General features: G+C 43.5%; 1 protein-coding gene across 2 annotated transcripts in view; it reads left to right on the plus strand.

Moving 5' to 3' along the window:
- The window catches only part of CDPF1 (cysteine rich DPF motif domain containing 1), a 24819-nt gene continuing 6565 nt past the window's right edge, over positions 1 to 18254 (plus strand). Inside the window, exons 1-4 of one of the 2 annotated variants that reach the window (XM_074872107.1) lie at positions 1 to 206; positions 494 to 634; positions 12229 to 12352; positions 14560 to 14671. In XM_074872107.1, the coding sequence (XP_074728208.1) occupies positions 12240 to 12352; positions 14560 to 14671 (225 nt within the window). In that variant the 5' untranslated portion in view covers positions 1 to 206; positions 494 to 634; positions 12229 to 12239. Of the gene's footprint in view, positions 227 to 493; positions 635 to 12228; positions 12353 to 14559; positions 14672 to 18254 lie in introns of both variants that reach the window. The other variant, XM_074872108.1, reaches the window with a different exon arrangement.

Consider the following 18254-nt stretch of genomic DNA (forward strand, 5'->3'; position numbering starts at 1 on the left):
CCGGAGCCGGCCCGGGCCCGTGGAGGCCGGTAACCGGCAACTGCCCGGGAAGGCCCCGCCCCGCAGTCCCTCCCCTCGGCGGGAAGGAGCCGAACGGCCTGAGGGAGATAAGGGAGGGCGGGGCCGGGCGCTGAGGCAGCTGCGTCAGCGCGGGAAACCCGGAAGCGGCCCCTCCGCCTGCCGCCACCCGTGGGTGCCGGTCGCTGGTGGGTGCCGAGCGCTTCGGGTGGGCAGGAGCCGGGGGTTCAAGCTGCGGCCTTGCCTCCCCCCGGGGGAAAGGGGCGGGGAGGGGAGTGTCTGTGTGCTTGTGTGTGTGTTAAGCCTTTTTTGGCTGTCAGACCGCGGTGTGCGGCCTGCGCGGGAAACCCGAGTGCGCGGGGACGGCTGCCGCTAATAATGTTATTAAAAAGAAAAGGGATGAATCTTTAATGTCTCTCTTCAGCAGCCTGCGTGCCTGCGATCTGAAAAAAGGTTTTTATTTTCTCCTTACCAGCCGGGAAGCCTTCTGTGAAAGACGGGTGGCCATAGACCTCCTGAGGGCAGGAGCCAGCCCGGCTCGGCTGTGGCCGCAGAGGCAGAGCACAAGGCTTCTCCACCGCAGAAGACAGCGAATAGACGAAGCTTTGCTGCAGAGGTGGGAAAGCAGAGTCCAAACCCTGCTTTGCTGGGAGTGGGAAAGGTTTAAAATCTGCACATCCCGCCTCCAGAGTGCCTGGCTCACTAGAGTGTAAATTAAAGAGTGGGGGACACCCTCCCCTTCAAACTGCAGAGCCAAAGCTTCTGCTTTTTTTGCTACGCAAGGGTTTTAATGTAAAGTATATTCTTTGTTTGATAGAATGTAGTGGCCACAGATTGCTTTTTCTGAGGAACTTGGTGACTTTAAGGTTGGAGCTACAGGACGCAGCCTCAAAGGGGACTGGAGAGAGGAGTCCAGGGAAGTTCAGAGCTTTGTGGGGCTACTGCCTTTGGACATAGCCAAAAAAGGAGCTTTAACGAATCTAGGGAACTTAGGAGAAACTCTTGTTTCCTGTCATATGTAGGCATTTCCAGTACGAGGTTGCACTTGAGCAAGGTGGGGTTGGAGTCACAGCTTTGGGCTTAAAGGACCGTAGAGCCATGAAAAAAATCAGGTACTCCTCTTGAAAAATGAGGGGAGGTAGGAAGTTTGCAAGATGTATGAGAGATGGAATACCACAGTTTCTCACAGAATATGTTCTGAGAACCCGAATAAATATCTCTGTATCTGAGTGATGCTAGAAATAGTCTTTCTGCTTAGGGAGGGAGGTTAATCATGTGGCTTTCCTTCACACTTAATCCAGATTTGCCTGCTGACCTCTTACTTGTCTCTAAGGCACTTGGGCTGGTAGGAGTCTCTATACAAAATGCCATCAGAATAAAGCCAGTTGTGCCTTGGGCATGATAAATAATCTTTTGAGCTCTCATCCATCTCTAGGCATCTGTGAGTCAAAGAAGTGGATTTATGTACTAGTAGTTGTACCAGTACTCACCAGTCTGTACATTGGTTACCTTTTTTTTCCATTAGGGTTTTTCCCCTCTATAATGTTACCAATATACCACTGTGGAGGGACCACTAGAAGTATATCAGTGCAAAGATACCATATGCTGATTAATTTCCCTTAATTGGTATAGTTTATAAGTTGTATTAATGTGAACCCCTTTTTGTCAGCAAAACTAATTATAACATGAAGACATTATGCTAACTATATCCTTACAATTGAAATGGTATGTTTTGTATAAAATTTAAGGCCTTCATGCTTCTGGATCCCATGCCAAACATGTTTTCCTCATGCCTTATTTTCCCACGTAAAGGGAGAAATTTGCCAAGCAAAGTAGCTGTTATAACAAGAGCTTTATATCTTGTCTCACTTCATGTCTTGGCTCCAGTAAAGATACACATTTGTGATCTCTACAAATATGACAAGGTTACATCAAGAACAGTGGAGGATCCCCTGAAAGTTTTACTCTGCACAGACACAGCAATCTGGGGTTGCCTAGAGGTGTTCTGACCAAAAAAGGTTTTTATTCGATGATAATGGTAGGAAAAGATTTGGATTCTGCTGCTAACCTGAGTTGAAATGGAGATTTAATCCCCAGGCTTGTTGAAACGCTAAACTTTCTAGTCTGTACATTAGCTTTGCATTAGCCTGTTTGCTAAAGCAGTGCTTTTACTGGCACAAAAATCAATAAACCAAAAAAGCTGTGAGGAGCCCCAAAACTCCCAACAGATAAGCACAAGCCTGAGATTTGGATTAAGAATCAGTTACTTATGCGATTGCAATGGTTTGGGATTCTTTGTTTTTTGCTTTTTAGGTCAAGATAAAGCCAGAGAGGGTCAGTGAGCATTTTATGTTCCTTTTCTCAGTGTCTGGTGAAAGCTTTTTTCCACTTGCTCTGATTTCTTTTTTACTGGCCAGCTAACACACGGACCATGCTGCCTCCTATAAAGTCTCCTTCTAACTACATGCAATAATAATTTTCCATTAAGATTTCTTCCCCATCTCTTCATTAATTTTATTGTAACTTTCCTAACACTGAGTGAAGTTATTACTAATTAACCACTTAGAGATACGTATATGTGCAAAAAGGGAACATGCATTTTAATCTGTAACAAACATCACAGCATTCTTAAACCTTATCCATCTATAGCTATAGCCAGTACTTTTAAAAATGCTTAACATAAACATACAGCATGTAAAACTTCTATCAAGACCCCATCAACTCTGCTGCTTAATTAACTCCTCTTGGACCTCAGTGACATCTTAGACCCACCTATGCTTGCTGAACAGATGGACAACTGAAGCCAAACGAAAGTTACTTAAATATCTGTGATACATTGAGGATTCTGCTAATTCTTACTGGATTTTGAGCTTCTTGGGCAAAAAGACAGAACTGCAAAGATTTTGCATGTCCGCCCTCCTTGCATATGACCCGGGTAGGAGCAGTCCACTCTGGTTATAGTGAATTCTAGGATCCACACATCTCCATCCATGATTAAATTTGTCACATGTGAAAAACCTGCCTTCTTTCTGTTTTACCTGCGATGAACAGAGCATTAAATTCGTCCAGAAGAACTTCTGGAAGGAAAGAGCATAAGCACGCATGTTCTGGAGAACAGGCTGTGCAGACTACAGAGCATGCACAAAAGAAATGGCCTGGCTGTATATGGTAAAATATGTTTCCAGCTGTCTAAGAACAAGTATCATTTCTCTGTGTCCTACAGAAGATTATGGAAGTGGTTCTTGTGCCTATTTCCTGAGAGTATCAGGTTTTGAAAGAAGTAGGTACAGCCTTAGTACATGCATACTTTTTAGGCAAAGTAATCCAAGTCGTGGTTGGGAGGCAAAGTCTTTCCAAGAGGAGCAAACAGACTAACCTGAAAACATGCTAAAAATTCACAGTGTTTGTGCCTGTCTGAGTTCATGTTATTTCATATTGCTGCATGGCTAGAAAACAGGAATTAAACATATGTGTAAGTCAGGAAGTCTTGAAGTCACTAGCCCCTGACTGAAAGACCAATTTCCACTGTAATCTGTAATCAGAGGCAAAACCAAAATGACATCTGTTTGAAGGTGTGAAACAAGGCACCTATTCGTAAATTCTTGTGACAGAATTCCCACAGATGCCCTGGAAAAGAAAACTTTCTAAGGATTGAGTGACAGTGGACGATTTTGCTTTATCGGACGTGCTGGAAATACCTCTGTTTGGTGTTTTCTTGTGCTCGCTGTTCACAATAGCTGGGATAACAGAAGTTGAGGAACATGTCTTTCAGAGGAAAGGGATAAGACTGGAAGAAGGTGTGTGGGGCTTTGTGCATGAGAAAGTTACATGTATAGTAGTACAGATCTTTCTTTCTTCTCAGGCTTTCTTGAAGCTGACACTCTTTACCCTATACCCCCCACCCCTCCAGTAGTTTTATGTTTTCTTTTTGAAGGTTTTGCTTTACATCATGATGCAGTCCTCATCTTAAGCTTAGTCCTAACTCAGTCACATTTTACTGGAAAGAATTCTCTTCCCCAAGTACGTTAACTCTGAACATCTCGCTGGTCACAGGGGAAAGTGGGCATTAGCTGTCACAGCAAGGACAGTGTAACATGCAACCCCACGTAGCGGGGGCTGAGTATTTCCTTACAGTACCAACTTTGCTTTCTGTAGGGAGATAAATCACTGAAGCTATATTTATTTCTTTCAGGATTATGTCAAGTTGCAGTGTCTTATTTCCTGAAACACCATGTTACCCTCTCCTTGTGTATTTCCACAAAATATTGGTGTTCCTATTTTTAGACTCTGTTGGAAAGTGTTGCACTAAGTTTAGATTGTGCTTAGCCAAGCTGATACCTTCAGTGGTACATGTGTGGCCCTCCTTAACTTAAAGGACAAGTTAAAAGGAATCATCATCCCTTAAATATTAATAGAGCCTTACTGACTTATTCTTCCCCACTGTGGATATTAATCCAACAAAGCTATACTAGGGAGCTACATTTGGAAGAAAGACAAAATTAATTCAGGGCAGGCAGTAGCCTCTATGCCCATAGCATCCTCATTCGTTGTGGCTGTACCAGAAGGGAGATTTAATGAAATCAGACCTCAGGTCTGGTTTCTGCATTTTGGCAAGAAATAACTGTAATCCAGAACTGATGTTCACTTCAGTGAACGCTTCAGTGTTTGGATCTCCCGTGTTCCCTCCTGTCTGGTAAGTCCCTATAACTGTTCTGTGAGAAGAGCAACAAGCTTGCATTGCTTTCCTTTAATTTCTAGGCTGTTTTATGTATAGAATGGTAGAATGGCATCATGGATAGGCTTTGTACTCTGCTTAGGAAAGCTTGTTGGAAGAGAAGAAAGAGGAATGAGGAGGATCGAGCAGAAAACCAGACATGAACACAGATTAATTTGGGAGGGAAGGAAAGGAAGAACTAATGACACTATCACTCTCCTTCCTCTGCCAGGATTGTTTGTTCTGTTACACGGCAAAGTGTTCCACCCTTTGCTGTGCCTCTGCAACCAGACGTGGAGATGGCCTCCACCATGCACGCTTGGCCCAGCTGGCTTTTATTTTCTTCTGTCGTTCACTCTTACCGTGCGATCCACTTCGCTGGGCTTTTACAGCTGAATCCCTCTGACGACCTGAGGTGCTGAAACGAGGATTCCCCGCAGCTGGTGAGAGCGGGGCTGTACAGGGCCCGTGTCTCCACTAGGGGACAGTGGTATATACCGGGTAATGCCTTTGCTGCAGCATTCCTGTGTGAAGCTGTTAAATTCTCACCTAATTTGAGGTTCTTCCTTATGAAATGCTGTCTGATTCAGAGCTGGCTGGCTGCCTGCCACGTTCAAGTAAGGAGTACTTGGGCTAGATTGTTTTAAGTGTTGGTTTCTCCGCTTTGATAAATCATGCATTTTATCAATAGGTGCCTTTTTGAGATTCATCTTGTTACCTAAGGAAGGGTTTTAATTTGCTTGTTAGTTTACTCCGCTCTTTCTTCTGACACACCCTGTTCAAACATTCCCTACAACTGTTCAGAAAACATGCTCGCTTTCACTTCTATGACCTGTTTATCCTGCTGCCAGGGGGAATCCTCAGAAGCTGTGGTTAAAAAGCAGGGCTTGGGGCCTGCTGTGTGACCCATACCTAGAGGGCAGCTTGTGTGCTGCAGTGATCCGAGTTCCTTCAGAGCAGGGAGAGCAGAGCAATACCAGCACAATCCCCCAGGCCTGAAGGGAGACGTTGCTGCAACAAGTCAAGGTTTAATTCAATCAAGTGATCTTTGGGAGAGGTAATAAAGGTAAAAGTTCCAAATGACCACGCTTGGTGAAATTGCATTCCTGGGCTAATTTGTTACGCTGAGCCAAGGTAAGTCACCTCAACTGAAGAGCAGGGAGGCAGCCAACAGGTGACCTAAATGTGCCTTCAGGGCTGTAACATGAAGTAACTGGAGGGAGACAGTTGTTCACTTGGGGATTAACTAGAAAGTAAGAAAGTTCTGCTGTTTCATCTATTACCCGAGCAGTTAGGCAACAGATCATTTTTCTGAAGGAGGTGAGTGCATTCCTGGTGCCGAAGCCTATTTAAATTTACATCACACCAAACACTGCAAAATAACTTGGCATTTACCAGGCTATGAGCTCAGCGGCTCCTACCTTCCTAATAGAGAGAGCTCCTTCCCCTCGAGAATCAAGCTGTGAATATTTTAATAGGTCATCATCATCAACAGTGGATGCTGCAGGAAAATCTTGGCAGGTAAAAGAAACAAGGCTTTAATTGGAGAGGATTAAAGGTGTGCCAATGTTGGTTTTATCTGACATCCTTTCAAATCAAAGCCCACGTCTGTTTGTAGCAGATTGTTTCTTGCATCGTTTCTCTAGTTTATCAGTGACTCAGAAATACATGAGTCTCCTGTGGAGTTTTAAGAGGGGCTTAACCTATGCATTGTAAAGACTTGTGCTAATGAGGTTTGAAGCAAAGAAAATCAGATTACTTATCTGTGCCACTACTTTGCCACTGACCCTGACAATTTAATGGTGATTTATTATTTCTGGCATGCCTTCCAGGCGCGTTAGCAGAATGCTCCGAGCAGAACTGCCCTGAAGTTTTTATGAGTCCCCAGAGAACTGCACTGAGAGCCATTTCCCCACATCCGTATCATGTATCAGTCACAGGCAGCATGGAGAAACACTCTTACAGCACTATCTAACCCGCACCTTTCTTTTACTGCAATTATTTCCTTGGTATGGCATTCAAATCCGCGTGCGTTACCTTTCGCTGTGACGCGTGGGCCAACCTCACACACGTCCTGCAGCATTCTGGGCTTGACTTGGCAGGTTTCTGCTGAGCGTGCTAGTTGAGCGTTTGCTTCGCAATCAAGCATATGTGGGTAGCTGTGTTCTTTTCAGAAGAGCTATGCATGTGTTTTAAGTAAGTATGTGTTTAAGTACCTTGCGGCTTCCAGCCAAAATGGCAAACGCTTGGGCAGAATTCAGTTCTAAAAGACTTCTTCAGTACCTGCCAGCCAGCCAGATAGCTGACATGTTACAGGGACATGGTGCTGCTTCAAAAATTTTCAAGGAAAAGAGAAAAAGGCAGTGGTAGCGCTGGTGATGTTTGGAGTCACCTGAGGTCACAAATTTGCCTGTCATTATTATGAAGGGATTAGTGCCCTAGACTTTTATCTCCTCAAGAGATCCTTCATCCCGTTGTTGGTATGTTAGAGAGAAACAAGTTCTCACTTGTGCTTCGTATGCCTGCTTGGAGGGGAGGCAGACACCGTGTCACAGTTGTCATAGCAGGCATCTTGCTAAGGTGGCGTATGGGCCCAAACCAATGAGCTCACTGTGCCATAAACCAGTGTCTGTCTTGACTGTGCTTTTACCCCAGAATCGCTTCTGTGCATTTGCTATCTGACAAAGATACAGTTCTTTTAATTGCATATGAGCTTTGTGGAAGTACTAGAAGCTTTGTGAGAGAGGGGCATCTTAGGACTTGTCTGCTTGTGCTTTAGACTAAAGGTGTGAAGCACATGCATAAACTAAAAGCTTGTTACATTTGCCACTGAACTTCTTTCTTCAGAAGGAAAATGGCTTTACTTTGTTATATAGCAAACTTCTGAATGGGAGCATTCACTCTGAAATCTGTTCATTAACTTCACACCTTGAGTTAGTGACCTTAACTCTGCCAAGTGCTGCTGTGTGGACAAGCTCTCAGGACAGATGATGTTCCCAGTGAGACAAGACTTGGTACAGCTGATACCAGTGACTTGTAAGCTGGGAGTAAAATGGAAAGCATCATAAATTCATCTGTGCCTTGCCGGCAGGATCATATGCTTTTCAACTGCCATAGCCAAAAATCTGTTTGTACATAGATGTCATTCCTTCCCAGTGGTAGTCACTGAACAGATTCTGTTCTACATGCCAGTGGTCTATAAGAGAGCAGGTGTTTCTATATCTAACGTACTTCAGCTCTGAACCCAGGGCTGTTATTTTGACTTGGAATCAGGACACATTCATTCCAAAGTCTATGAGCCTCACTGCCATAAATACTCTTTTTTTTGGTTGTTGTCGTTCTTTGTGTTTTGCATTATTTTTAAGAAAATAACACCATGATAGTCTTCTCTATTTGATTCAAGTGACTTTCTGTACTCTACCTTTGGAGGGTTAATTATTTCCCCTTTTTAAAAAAGATTGATTGCAAAAAATTGCACATAGTGTTCTGGACTGAATCTCCTGCAGACGGGTGGGAGTCTTGGTATTGCTACTGACTACCTACAGAAAAGGTAAATTTAGGTATGTCTGGGGGATTTATCTGGTAATCCTAAAATGCAGGGTTCAAAAAGCAGACTTCTTAGTTGAGTTTGTGTATAGTTTGAAGAACCCCAGTTTTAATATAGAGGGAGAAATAGCTAGCAATGTGCATGCCTTATATTTAACGGAAAAATCTGAAAGCATTTTAGTTAATTAAATTCTCTCAAGCATCTCTGTGAGGTAGGGAAAATACATGATATCCCAAGGGTTACATCGCTTTGGAAAAAATGTAGCTGCCTAAGGTATTCACGAGTTGGATTTATTTATTAAACCAGTATCCAGCCCCATTTGTGTTACATTTGAAGAACTCCCTGTACTACTGAAATGCCAGGAATGAGTGGAAAGGCTGGTGGTGAAGGAATGATGGGCTAAGGGGGATTGTTCCCAAAATTAAGTTTCAGGATTTAGCAGGCTAGGGCTTTCTGAACTGCGTGTCTGTTCTGAAGCCTCTGAAACCTCTGAGGATCTTGGGGCTCCCTGTTCTTCTGGAACATTAGATGACAAGTAGTCACAACTCTGCTTCACCTTGCCCCTAATTCACCTTAGCAGCATATGTCTCTAAGGATTCAGTTTCACCACATAGGGTGTGCAGAAATAGCAGCTTACTGTCATTGAAAGGGAAATACAGGTCCCTCATCTCAACCCTCCCTTTCTCCTTGCTGTGCAGTTTCGCCTCTTACCTTGTACTACTTTAGCAGTTGTTGGATTCCTCTGCAAGCCAATTTAGTTCCCTAAAACAAGAGAAAAAAAAGACATTGGAAGATTTAAAAAAAAAAAAAAAGGGTTGGGTTTTTTTTTTCCTACATTAGTAACCAGCATGATGCAGGAAGAGTGAAACCACAGACCAAGGTGTTTGATGTTGGATACCAGCTGCCCACTTCTCTATGTTTCGGCATGTTTCAGGTTACCTCTGGTCCTAGCCTGTAGACTGCATGGCCTTTAGTTGGGCATTCAGGTTGGAGTGCATTAGGTGTGCTTTTTTTCGGGAGCACATCTTTCAGTTTAGTTTCATCTGAAACTGTCCCGTTTGTGTGCTTTCAGACTGCTCCGCAGTGCAAACCAAGTGCAGTAAGCGGGGACAATCAGGGAATTTGTTCCCAAAGAAAACCCCTGAGCTGAGCTAAAACATAAATAGAGACATGGCCTTAGTGAACTGAAGCCGGCTGAACAGAAGCCAGCAGTGTGCCCAGGTGGCCAAGAAGGCCAATGGTATCCTGGCTTGTATCAGCAATAGCGTGGCCAGCAGGGACAGGGAAGGGATCTTACCCCTGGACTCGGCACTGGTGAGGCCACCCCTCGATGACTGGGTCCAGTTTTGGGCCCCTCACTCCAAAAAGGCCATTGAATGACTCGAGCGTGTCCAGAGAAGGGCAACGGAGCTGGTGCAGGGTCTGGAGCACAGGTGTGATGGGGAGCGGCTGAGGGAACTGGGGGGGTTTAGTCTGGAGGAGGCTGAAGGGAGACCTCATGGCCCTCTACAACTCCCTGAAAGGAGGGTGCAGAGAGGGGGGATGAGTCTCTTGAGCCAAGGAACAAGTGCTGGGACAAGAGGGAATGGCCTCAAGCTGCGCCAGGGCAGGGTCAGACTGGCTCTTAGGAAGTATTTCTTTCCAGAAGGGGTTGTTGGGCGTTGGAATGGGCTGCCCAGGGCAGGGGGGGAGTCCCCATCCCTGGAGGGGTTGAAGAGTCGGGTTGACCCGGCACTGAGGGATCTGGTGGAGTTGGGAACGGTCAGTGTGAGGTTAATGGTTGGACTGGAGGATCTTCAAGGTCTTTTCCAACCTTGATGATTCTGTGATTCTGTGAATCAGCTCTGCAGGGGAAGGCTATGGCTGCAAAGCTAGAAGAGTGGGAATGACCTGCTGTCCTTTTGGCAGGCTGTGCATCTGCTCAGCCGTGAGCGCACACAACCTAACTGCTGAGAGATTGCCCAAATCTGAGTTCCTAGTGCTCGCCTTCCTCACAGCTTGACGCCAGCTCTGCTTTGCTTTAAAAAGCTGACAGCTTTACAGCAGAAAACCGCATGCCATGAAAAGCGTGAGGGCTTTTAGCTAAAAGCTTGAGTTTTCTTGCTAACTGCAAGGTGAAACGTGTCTGTTCAGGAAAATGGTGCAGGTGAGCAAAGATACCCAATTTGCAAACAAGAGATTACATTTTGTTCATGGCTTGGTGCAGTTTTGGGGCACGCACATGGTTAGCTGTGTTTGATCTGATCGTGCACGCATACCAAAATCGGTCCTAAAAGCACAATTGCCACACCGTGCTTTCTGAAAAACTCAGGGTGTGACCCTTAACTAAAGTGGTATTAGTGAAGGGTGACCTCCCGAACGTAAATCAATGGCCAAGATCTTAAACAAGTCACCTTGTAAGCGCCAAAGCTGACGAAGCATGGCTTCCTACATTTTATATCTTGTGACTGATATAACTTTAGGTTATCCACCTTTGTAATGGGGGTCTGAAGTCTTTCAGACAGATGGACTGTAGCTTTCTTATGTGCACATTCTCAGATTTATAGAAATTTATGGGTATCCTCCATGAGGATGAAGCAGAGTCTCCCTCTTCTGCCTATTTTCATAAAAGTGATAGTGTCACCAAAACAGGATAAAAGAACTTATCGACACCAATTTGATGCAGATAAGCAGACACTCCTTAACTAACGGCCGGGTGTGCAGGGGAGTCGTCTCACCAACAACACACACCTAACTCGTGTGCTGATTATATAGGATACAGTCATACATATTAATCAAGTTCTCACGCATAAACATGATAATTCCCATAACTCATTTTCTTATTCCCACCTCTTTCCTGTCATATGCACTTGAGTCCTGAAATGAGTTGGGGGGCTGCTTTTGTGACCACCACAGACTACTGATCTGAAAGAAAGACCCTCCAACGCCCTTGACTCAAGGATTTTGGCTCACATTGCAATTTTAACGTGCTTCAAGGCCCTTTCACCATACAACTTTTAGAACACCTGGTCTGCAGGGCAATAAATCATCCTCACCAAACAGTCTAACAGTGGTACCTCGTCTGGCAGCATAACTGGTTGTATGGTTACTTTAAACACAACATCCCTATGACTACTTAAAACATGACACCACTATCTTTTATAAAAAATGATATGTCTGTGAGATTCCATTTAATTGATTCATCCTAATCATTCCTTATCAAAATCACCAAAAATCATCAACTCAAATTAACAACAAATCAGTAACATTCAGTAACAATAGGACCTAAATTTTTTAAAGGTGCCTCCTCCTCTGTCCTGTGTGGCTTGAATGGGCCAACACTCTATCTAGGCACAGGGTGGTTGCATCAGCTTCATTTCCATAAGAAGCCAGATAAGGACAGGGAGCCAGGGTTAAGCTTCCAAAACTCTATTTGAAGGTGAACCAGAAGCAAAGAAAAAGATGTAGTAAGTCATTTCAACACCTACCTTTCTGGTACCTGCCAACTGAGCGGGGTCCCAAACCCTTTCAGGGCTCCATTTGCAGTTTGTGGGAGGAGACAGGCATTGCAGAACTGGATTAGGGTTTTGCACAGCAGGTGGGGAGTCGTTTCCTGGGAAGCGTTTAGGGAGCGTAGGCCTCGGTTGAGCAAAGGGTTTTCCAGCTCCCAGCCATGTACTATCATTACCTAAATTCTTCTATGGATCAAGTTCCAAATTAATAGGTGAACTTTATACTTAGGCTCCCAGGCTGCAATTTCTAAACCTATCTAAGAAATTTGGAAATCTAACTGGCACATGGGAAACCAACTAGATTTGGGAGAAAAGATTTCCTAATTGAGGTTTGCAATAGTCAGTTTTCCATTAGATTTTAATTTGCATAGCCAGATGTCCCCCAGCAGTTTAATCTTCTTGCAGGCATGTTCTCCGTATTGCATTTTGGAGCTAAAAGATTTCTGCGTTTCTTGTAGGCAGCTTAAAGATGGATGCTCCCAAAGAAGTTCAGCCTACAGGAGAGTTCACATGTCAGCTCTGTGGCTTAACAGCTCCGTACACGTACTACGGGCAGAAGCCACCAAACACTCGCTCTATTGTGTAAGTATGTCTTTTATATTACAGGCTTCATCTATGCTGTGAGCATTAGAAGCCTTCTACTGTGGAACGATGTGCACTCTATGAACCCAATAACATGCCATATTGGCCCTGAATAGGAGGCTCAATACTTAAAAGTGACCTTTTTCCAGAGGGAAGAAGCCTTCAATGTTGTCAGCATTGATAGCAAAGACAAAAATCAACTTTCCTGCCCTGCTTCGATACCACGCAAAGATTTGTTATTTAACCTATTTCCTAACCCCACTGACCACCCTACTGTTTACCTATACCATTATTTTTTTACTAGGACACTGTTGCCTGTCAGCTTAGCATTTCTGGGAATAGCCCTTTCCTCACAGCTGTGTCAGCTGGGCAACATGTAAACACAGCATCAATTAAGTACATATGGTAAAAACACTTTTTAAGAGCTGTTTGACATGACGTGGAGTTTTGAACAGCAATGCTTTTTTTGCACGAATTAGACAATTCTTTGGCAGATCATCTGACGTTAAAGTGTGTGGAAATTTAGTACATATTTACAGTTTAGGAGACTGAAGCCTTTTCCATCTCTGCTAAGCAGGCATAGTTTGACCAGAAACTATGCAGTTACGACTTTGTCTGCAGACATTAAACTCCCCATAAAACAAAGCACTTAGCTTTAAATGTATGAGTAGCTCTGTTAGGCCACCCTGGTCAGTGAACCCATCAGGCAAACATGGTTAGGAACTCACTGGAACTGGAAGTCAGGCATGTACTCAGCATTTCACACCACTAAGACTGCTCAGTTTCTTATAAAAAATAGCTGCTGGTCATCACCTGCTTAGGCTGTTTTCCCTGGGCAGCTGTATTTTTACCATTCCAAATCCCACAATGCTACTGGTTTTCCCTCTTCTACTCAGCAAAGCAATGGCCCACCTTTGCTCCGGACCATTCTTAAGGAGTCTGAATCAAAGCTGAACATGAATCTTAACTTTAGATTATCCAAGCTCAGTGTTAACATCTCCGCTTTATTTGGATCGCAAGATTCAAAAAGCAAAAGAATAATGCTGAAACATAACACTTCTGGACGTGCATATAAGAAATAGCTTTACACACTATATTTATTGACTTGCTTTCTGGCCTACTCACACGTCCTAAATGCAACGCTGCAGGGAACGTATGCCAGTCATGAAGGCTTTGCGATGGCCAAGTCTCTGCACTGGTGATGACTGCGTTAAGGCTGTGAATCTTGCCAGGGTAATCCAGTCTTTGTACACTAGGAGACTTGTTGACGAGGTGATCTGCAACATTAAGATGCCTGATCTTTCCTAACAGTGGAAGGCTTGAGCTGTATCATTTTTTGAGTGGAGACGAAAAGGAAAAAGGAATATGCTCACAGATGCACACGTGTGTGTGTATGTAGACAAGGAGAAGGCAGTATGGGTTAACAGAATACCCTTTAAATACATACTGTACTCCACAGTACTTCAGAATCCAAGTTTGATTTAAGTCCAAGAATAAGCCAGCCTTGCAGGGTGCCCTGTGCAGACAGACACCCAGCTGACTTCTGTAATATTTTGCCTGGAGCATCCAGGAGGAATAAGGCCTTAGTCTTTCCCAAGCAGGTTGCCAAATTATTAATAAATGCACTCCCTTAATACCCTGGAGCAAACAGTACAATCTGTGATATAAAGTAAGCATATTTCAGGTCATTGCAATGCTCTGTGCCAGTAGCTCCCACTTTCAAGAGGTGGGAACCTTAGCTTTACAGCAGTCACATAACTAAGAGCAGTAAAACTTTTTTATTTTACACTCACACGCACACAGCTTTGGAAGAGAACTTCTAATTAAAAGCTGTGCAATTGAAATGATAACTTGACAAGGTGCTGAAGTTGGCTGTGCTAAGGAGTGCCTGTTATAAAAATGGAAGATAAAAAAATACTTTAAGGTAGAGCACTGAGAAAAACCTAGTAAGATAATGTTGAGAGGATCACCAATTGCCCTAATTTTGGAAGACGGATAGAAAGTGCAGGCTAGGACTGAGGGCAGCCACGATGTTGGTTTTGAAGAGAAAGGGAGCTGCATAGCTGCTACATTGCCTTATGTACAGCACCAGGCCGAGCAAGTCGAGTAGAAAGGGCTGATACCTTTTCAGCCTCCACGATTTCCCCATTTCAGCTCTCCCCTACTGTGAAATCGACTCTTAAAAGCCTGAAATTACTCTCTTACAGGCTTTTGGAAGAAAGCTATGTCATGAAGGATCCTTTCACCCCTGACAAAGACAAATTCCTCATCCTCGGGTCTCACTGCAGTTTGTGTAGCAGATCAGTGTGCGTTGGTACGGTGAGTAACAAGCAAAACAAGCTTCTTCAGTAATTTCTTTTTGTTCCACTCCGGGTGACCTGTTAGAGAAGGACCAAACAGCAGAAACCAAAATAGCCTATTTTTAAGGCAAGCTAATTGTATGTTCTTGTGGATTTGGCCAGATAAAGCTCGTTGTATTAAATGAAAATGATCAGCAACTTTAAGTGTTCTATTTGCAGATGAGCACAATCCAGCCTCACAAACATGAGTGCTTTTTTCCACTTTCCTAGCACAAGGAGATGCAAGGGAGATCACGTATCACTTCAAGACCTTTAAGGTTCAGTAGATCATACTGAACTAATAGTAGATTTTTTTTCCTTAAAGGGAATATAAGCGTCCGTGCATTGTCGGTTCGCATCCGCAGCTGCCATCTTGTTTCCAAAAGCTACTGTAGAAAGTGAGCAGGGAGGAGAGTTGTGCAATGCCACCATAGCTCTCTGAAGAAGAATAAATTTGAGTAGCAGCTGGTGGGCAACCTTAAAACTATGAAGTCTGAGTGCGGTCCAGAAAGGTGGTTTAAAATTATAGTTGTCTTATTTCCTTCTCCTTGGTGCAGAACCTGGCCCCTTTGTTTGCTGTGAGTTCAAAGCAAAAATGAAGACAAGTTATTACACAATTACCAGCATCCAGAGGCAGTACTGTGCTTCTTTGAGGCAGTACAATGAATTGAGAAAACTTAGGCTCCACTCCTTTCCCTCGGCAAGCCAGTTCTGTGGTTGAAAGAGACTCAGGACTCGTGCACGACTCAACCCATGGAGATGCCACCTGGTTATTTACACGTCAACGGCATGTATTCGTTACACCAGACACCACTGACCTAAAAGCAGCCAGATCCTGGCCTGCTCTTTCCAAGTGCTTAAATCTAGAATGCAGCTAATAGCATGAGCTATTAGCAAGAGCACACCTTGGTCTTAAGTGTCAGCTTTAGCGGTTTTCAAATTCCACCTTTTCAGCCCATTCTGTAATCGCAGTGCTTAGGGGCCAGCTCCAGTGACGTGATCCTTACTGCAGGTAGCTAGTAGTGGGAGTTTTAAAACTAAAGACTTTATGAAGATGTAGACTTTTTTTTTTCTTCATGTTTGGTGGCCAGTTACAGTTCTGGTGGGACAAAGTAACATCTTCAGCCTCCTCAGGGCATGAGGTGAAGTAATCTGGGCAGCTGAGGCAGCTCATATGCCAATGCCAGGCAGTTTCTGTGTGAGGACTTGAGGAAATTCTCTTGAGCAAAACAAAGGGTCAGATTACACTGACAAAATTTAGAGGGTTGGACAGACACAGTCAAAAGGAAACTGGCACACTTGGACAAGTTTAGCTGCTATTCTGACTTACAGGGAGTTAGCACCAAGGATGGATTTGGTCCACTGTCCTAAGAGGAGCGTGCAATAGCACCTTTCTCCTGATTAGGTTTGTTTTCTATTTCTGAAGTCTCTTCTGTCCCTTAAATGAATGAAAATCACCAAAAGGTCAGACTAGAGATTGCAACTGAGATTTCTTTTTTCTTTCTGCAACTACCTGAGGACTACCTGGAAGTCAGTGCTCTCTGGTTATGTCTTTGATCGCTAGGCTCAAGTTTCCAGAGCCAAGTAGCTCAAGACAAAGTGGAGACAAAGCTCGTAGGTGAGCAAGATCTTCCTAGTGACAATGTCCCTGTCTTGGCTGGTAGCTGAGTCGCTCCCACGCGCAGCCAGAGGAAGAGGCAAGTGCAGCTAGTCAGACAGTTTGGGTTTACAAGCTTGCTTCCTGCCCTGACACGTCAGGTTTATCCCTCCTTTTTCACAGCAGAGGATTAGCAACTTAGACACATTTTGGGCAAACTTCAGTACATTTAGCTATTTTCATTCCCAAATGAAGTGTTTTGAATTTATGAAGGATTCAACAGATATTCCAAGTCTGGCAGTTAAATCTGACAGAAACACAGCGTTTCAGCCTCTCGGTATCGTTCCACACAGTGTGCATTTCTGAATGAAGGTGGAGTTTTTTCTTTTAAAAGATTTATTAATTGTTTCAGTTAATCTAGGGCATGGCAATGTATAGAGGATATTAGCAGTGAGCTAATAGAAGCCTCTTCTAATCTTTTTGACATTCCTGCCTCATTGTGAAAATATGTCAATCATTGACTTCTTGTTATCTGAGTCTTCAAGATTCCCCTGATGGTATCAGTCAAAGCAAAACCTTGATTGTAAATAATTGAGAATAAATTTCTTACCAAACTGGCCAGGCCAGATAGTGAATCACACATATGACTATGGTTTCAAAATGTATTTAGCAATACTGCTTAGGTAACATTGAAAAAGATCTGCAGAAATTATAATTAGTGCTTTAAACACCCACACCACAAAGCAGGTAAACACATACTAGTCCTCTTTCATGTAGGGAAAATTAAAAGTCCAGAGAAGTAAAAACTTATCCAAGGCAGTAGAGAGAGCCAACATTAGGATAATATCTCTGTGGATTGGTTTTGGTTCCTGCTTGTGCTTGACCCAGGTAAACCAACTCAGCCCTGTGCTGAGTGTTTCCATAATGTTACAACATAAGACTTGAAGCTGGAGAAAAATCATGCTTTCTTGGGCCTCTTTGGCAAAGCAGCTGGACCAATTTGATGGAAAGTTTTCAGTGACAGGTTGCTTTCATTTTTATGTTAATTCAAAATAGTATTAGACTAACCTGTGGCAAAATTAAGACTTTTCTGACCTTAGATTTGGCAAAGGGATTAGCTTTAATTTGCTAGCTTTGGTGTCTAAGGAGGCTTAGATCAGATTTTCCTGAGACAATCCATGCTAGCTGAAGTGTCTTTCCTTACAGTTGCTGTGCCAGTGAAAGCCAAGACTTAGCAACTGGTCTGTATAATGCTCATAAACTCACTTCAAATACTCTCTTAAGTCTCACTCATTTAATTTACTCCAGTCACCTCGCAGTGTACATCACCCTACTGAACTAATCTTTAGCACAGTGCATTGGTAAGTGCCATTATTTCTGGTCCAACCGGAAATAATTCTGATCTGTAATGTCTTAAAACATGTCAAAACCCCACAAAAAGGAAGAGAATAAAAACGCTGTTAAAAGTCCTTAGGAAGGTCGAGTGCCCTTCTTCCTGTTTTCCTTTCAGAAAAGGGCAGAGGAAATGATATAATCTGACCACATTAGTCATTTAAAACAGTTATTTCTTTTATTGCAACGCTTACTAAACATAGGAGAAGAAAATAAATGGCTTTTGGAGAAGAAAGGAGGAAAGGGAGCAAATTTCATCCCTTATGGTTTACCTCAGCAGAAGCTGACCTTGGACATGATTGTAGGTATTAAGTGATAAACATAATACTACAGCTACTTTCCACTCAGCTTCCAGTCATATGGGGTCAGTCCTGGACACAGTTAGGCAGAACCTTTCCTTTACATAGAGTTTCCTTTACAAGTGTGGTAAAGATACTATCCCTGTGTATATTACTTTCAGACGTGATCCATGTCAAAACAGAAATAAACTCTGGCAGCATACCTGGGGAGCTCAGTTTTGCCTGAATTGGACTGTTAAGTTTGAAATTGAAACAGCTCCCTCTTGCCTTGGTCA

Source organism: Strix uralensis, chromosome 5 (assembly GCF_047716275.1).
Source record: "Strix uralensis isolate ZFMK-TIS-50842 chromosome 5, bStrUra1, whole genome shotgun sequence".
NCBI classification, from domain to species: Eukaryota; Metazoa; Chordata; class Aves; order Strigiformes; family Strigidae; genus Strix; species Strix uralensis.